This window comes from Etheostoma spectabile, chromosome 7 (genome assembly GCF_008692095.1).
Source record: "Etheostoma spectabile isolate EspeVRDwgs_2016 chromosome 7, UIUC_Espe_1.0, whole genome shotgun sequence".
In the NCBI taxonomy this organism is placed as follows: domain Eukaryota; kingdom Metazoa; phylum Chordata; class Actinopteri; order Perciformes; family Percidae; genus Etheostoma; species Etheostoma spectabile.
In genome coordinates, this window is record NC_045739.1 from 10,911,907 (window position 1) to 10,916,955 (window position 5,049).

The 5,049-nt window shown below is 42.3% G+C and overlaps 1 protein-coding gene across 1 annotated transcript in view; it reads left to right on the forward strand.

The window, feature by feature from the left end:
• The first annotated feature begins 769 nt into the window (after nt 1-769).
• Nucleotides 770-5,049, forward strand: part of cacnb3b (calcium channel, voltage-dependent, beta 3b) — a 21,279-nt gene continuing 16,999 nt past the window's right edge. Inside the window, exon 1 of the mRNA XM_032520860.1 lies at nt 770-948. Within this exon, the coding sequence (XP_032376751.1) occupies nt 910-948 (39 nt within the window). The 5' untranslated portion in view covers nt 770-909. The remainder of the gene's footprint in view (nt 949-5,049) is intronic.

Here is a 5,049-nt window from a genome sequence, read left to right on the forward strand (position 1 = left end):
TGTGTGTGTGTGTGTGTGTGTGTGTGTGTGAAATGACTTCCTGTTGTCTTTTTGACATTGGCAGTATAATACCTGACTGGAGGGGTCGATTAGCCCTGTGTAAGGGGCCAAAGTGCTGGATCAGTGAAAACCGAGAATACCCGCATCTCACCCCTGCCTGCCTGAACATCTCCATCCAGCAAACACAAGACGTCTCCTTCCTATGAAAACAGCATCCCAATTCGTTTCATAAGGCCGGGCAACAAAAGGAAACATTGAAACCGCAGACCGATAATTATGTAACAATATATTCTATAATTAGCTTCTCGATGTGGAATGTAAATTCACCAGGAGATTAATGGGTCATTTCATTGATTCCTTGCAAAACAACAAATCCTGTTGAACATATGAGCTTCAAGGGCCACATTTGAATCCAGTTTAATAAGGCTGGGTCAAGATGAATCTAGTTAAATTCTAATACAAATAGAAATGTCAGAGTAGGCTACTGATGCCGAACTCAGACACGATATCACATATTCAAATTCAAAAATAGAAATCACCCCAGATATTCTCGGGGACTTGGCTGTATGAAAAGTGTAGGTCTTGCATAATTTATTAAGAAAGCTGTAATCTATCCATCCCTGTGTCCGTGCTATGGCTTTGTGTAGCCTACAGTCATTGATCATGTCGTAAATCCAGAAACAAGAGAGTTTACAGCGCAGATTCCGCCGAGGCTTCACATCCCAATGAAGCTCTGATAGCAGCCGAACCTTTCTTGTGTGGTGAAAATATTTGGACGAGGCGCGGTGCTCTGCCTTTAGTTGATGCCTGTAAAAAAAATAAAATAAAAAAATAATAATAAATTTAAAAAAAACTGTCGCTGTTTTCAGCCAACTTGGGCTGAGGTGACTGAATCCCGGTTAACTGCGGATGTCCCTGACCAATTCAAGCGCCTTTCTGCTTAACGAGGTGGGTCGTCTTCCCCTTTTCTCTTATTCTTGGATCCTTTCGGGGGTGGTCGAGGTAGTTGACGAATTAATGCGAAGAAGGGGTTTGAAAGCAAGATGCACGCGTCGTGTAGCCCTTCATTACGGTACCTCCAGACGTTAACAAAGTAAAGGTACGAGTACGTCCTTGTTAGGATACCGATAATTAAATTAGGCAGGCTGACCTCATTGGGACTCTTTCACTCCGGAGTATAGGAGGCATGCGTTGGCACTGTCAGTCTGCCAGCAGAAATTAGGGACAGATGAGTTGCAGGGATTTGGTTTTGTTTGTTCAGGATAAACATTTGGACCAAAATAAAATAATAATTGGTCAGCTGGAGCAACAGATGAAAACCACCCTCCAGCACTGTGGGACTGTTAATGCTTGTTCCACCTTAACATTTTTTAGGCAATGAGATAAATTATGACAGTTTTACTCCAGGATGAGCTACAGTAATTGCATTTAGGCTGTAATTAATTGTGTTGTCACATAACATACATGCAGTTAGAGTGTGATAAAACTGTTGTACTGACATTTGAACAAGGAAAACCATTTATATGCCACTACTCCTATGACCATGTACAGAAAAATCAATCAACAACTCTATCCTTCTGTAATGTAAGCACATATGAGACCGACTTATACGTGCATGCCTAGGAGGTTTATGTTATGACAATTAAATCCTTATTGTATATCATTTTCTCAGTACTTTACAGCAGAATGACATCAGGAAAAGATGTTTTTAAAAATGTGAAGGCTATAGACATTTAATTGCTATGAGTTTTGGAAATACTGAATATTAAAGTAGACGTTAATGTGGAGGGGAAGTGTCCTCTGTAACAATGTTATGTGTCGCAATTAAGGATGCAATAGCATGTAGCTGAACACATCCTTCTAATCTAATGAAGGAAAGCTGGATAAAATAATAATGCAATAAACCCTTTACATTTGTCATTTTTTAGGTTGTGGTGTGTTTGCTATGAGGGTTTCTTGCTTAAGTCTTATCATTCTGGCCATGAATTCAAAGGTTACCATGACATTCTTTAGGTTACTCTTTCCTGAAAGTCCCAGCTGGGAGGTCTGATTTATAGAAGATATACAGTAGATAAAGAGAAATTGTATTTTCAATAATGAACATAAACTACTGCAGGTTGACAAACTGGCCTTACCGTGAGATAATCTGTGATCCAGGACACCCTTGGGGCGTCCATCTGCATCTCTATGAGCTTGTTTCCCACCCAGAGGGTCTGGGCTGTGTTGAAGGTGCTTGAAAAGTCAAAGTGTGACTGTGCTGCCAGCCTTATCCCGCTGGGAAAAGGTCCTCTACAGGAGCTACTAGATGATTGCAACTTTTGCTTCAGTGTGTGTCTGTAAGGCAAACTGCAGGGGGTCGAGTCAGTCTCTCTGCACTAGATTCATCCGGTGTGCTGGAGTACAAAAAGTCTCTCCAGCGTCTTGTTGAGGCAGGTCTTGCACTTCAAATTAATCATCTCCTCTTGAAAATCAAGCTACAAATGACTTGTGCAATTGGTGCCATTATGTTTAGGTTGCATAACATTTAGTGAAGTATGAGACATTTAGTGAAGTATGAGACATGTAGTGAAGTATGAGACATTGGCTTGAGAATGACATGAAATATGTGTTTTCATGTGAGCCCTTATGTCTCCACCACTTTTCAACACAAAGTGACACCCTTGCTTGTAATATTTACGTTGGCAGCTTCCTGTATAAAAATTAACTGCTTTGTGATCTGATCAAGAACTGCACCAGACATTATGTAACATATGGCATGTATGTGCTTTATCAGTACATAAAGTATACCGTCTGTATGAAGAGCTGCTTGGTGAAATCACTTCACTGGCATCTCACTGGCAACTCACCAATATCCCACCAGTTTACCTCCTCCCCCCTCTTGGTATGTGCACTTCAGACAGGAATCAGGTCTGTGTTGGAACACACATTATATCTGCATGTCTGAACCCATCAAGTACCGTGCAAACCTCATGAAAGGATTTGGCAGCAGCCAGGTGTCATCACCCTCCTCTCAAAAATCAAAACGCAGCATCTCGGTGCCTTAAAATAGCCCCTCATCCATAATGCACCAGCACAGCTCTGCCCACAGAGGCGCTTCTTATGGGACAGTCTGACAGACATCTGCACTCAATGCCTGGGTGCAGCCTCTGAAGCGGCTCTCTCTCATTTTCCTGCCTGTCTCTCGCTCAGCGCAAAGCACTGTGGAGTTTAACTTTCAAACCTTCATTCATTCATGTTTTATTCACATCTACTGCTGATGCAGAATTCGAATGAATGCTAGCTCAGTCTCTCTCCCACCCTTTTTTTCCCCTTTTCCGCCTCACTGTTTCCTGCAACCTATCCTATGAATTATGGATCTCAACTTTGCTGGAGATTTTTACATTACCCGTTGTCATGGTTTTATGTTGTCACACTGGTCTGTCTTTAGATGCATGATCTTACACTGTATCTTATGCTCAACATTCTGCACACAAATTAACACGTGAAGCAGATACATCCTTCTTCTCTTGAAATATTTGGTTGGTTCGTATGTTGTTTAACTCCCACATCCACATCTGTATGTATCCACAACACATACACAGGTGTCAGAGTACAGCCAGCCATGAGATCTACAGAACACACTCGGTGAACAGAGAGCTACGCTTGGGATGCCTTCACATGTCGATCAGAGACAACTTACATGGCTCCCATATCCCCTTACCACCACAGGACTTTCTCCCGTCTCTAAACTTTTGGATTTTGATATGTTGAAATCCACAGTGGCTGAAATAACAATGTGATAGGACTGTAGAAATGGCTGAATTTTTCCTTTGAGATTTTGTCTTTGTGTTTGTGATCTACACAACATGGTTGTGGAAACCCCTGTGTACTTACTTGTGTGTACTTTTAATATGTAATATTAATATTCAGGCGTCCACATACCTTTATCCATTTTGTGTATGTGAGAATCCCAAGACGTGACTAAAATGAGAATATGATGCTTTGTAATTTTTTGTGGAGTTTCTGGATCTGAAAGTGTGGAATGATTTTACATCACTACAGCAGTGAGAAGAGATTGTATTAGCCTGATTGTTGCTGTGAGATACGTCCAACATAGCAACACCTGGTAATCTTGTTTGCCACACTGATGTTCTGTCGTGATAGAGTCCTGAACAAACTCACCATGCGGTTGCGATACATCCCATTGGACAAGCGAGGAAGAGATGAAGGGAAGCGAGGGGAGCAGCAGAGAGGGTGGGAAGGATGATATGCAGAGCGGAGAGAGCCTCACTGACGTAGCAAAGGGTTTTGTACTGAGAGTGGTTGAGAATAAGAGAGGAGGTGGCAGTAGAGAAAAGGAGAGGGATAGGCTGCTTACAAGCACGCTACAGTACACTTCAGTGTTACCCAAGAGAGAGAGCACACCATGACTGACTAGCAGAGAGAGAGAGCAAGAGAAACGGGGAGTGTGCTCTCCTACCTCCAACTGAGTAAGTACGCTGCTATCTCTTCTGCATCTCATCTCCGCTGCAAATTGCATTGATAAACCTAACAATAGGCCTATTCGTGCTTTATGAATAATACCCAATTAGACAGGGATACAAGATACAGGTTTACTTTCTAGAAACGGGAAAACCTTTTAACTCTGCTTTTGTGATTTTGAGTGAAAGTTTGAGAAATGTGAGTTGATGTATGCGGCTGTCAAAGTGGAGGGTGGCTGAATTTCCATCTACATTTGGAGCGTTTTGTACAAATTTGATATACGTCCAAACTCCTCACCCTCAGCGCTGACATTTCTGTGGAAAGTCTGAGTTGCACTAAAGGAGAAAATGGCATTTTATGCAGTTGTGTTACAAAGGAGCAGTGGTGGGAATCTGTGGGCATACTTGCAGGCGTTCATGCTTTCTCTGTTGGTGGGGGGAAGTAGTGCATTTGGGACCGCTAGGCTTCCTGTGTGGGGTCAATTAAATACTGCATGAGACAGAGCACTAAAAGCCTGTCCCGTGAGGAGCGAAGTGCTTTGTGCTTTGTGCTTTGTGTGTGTGTGTGTGTGTGTGTGTGTGTGTGTGT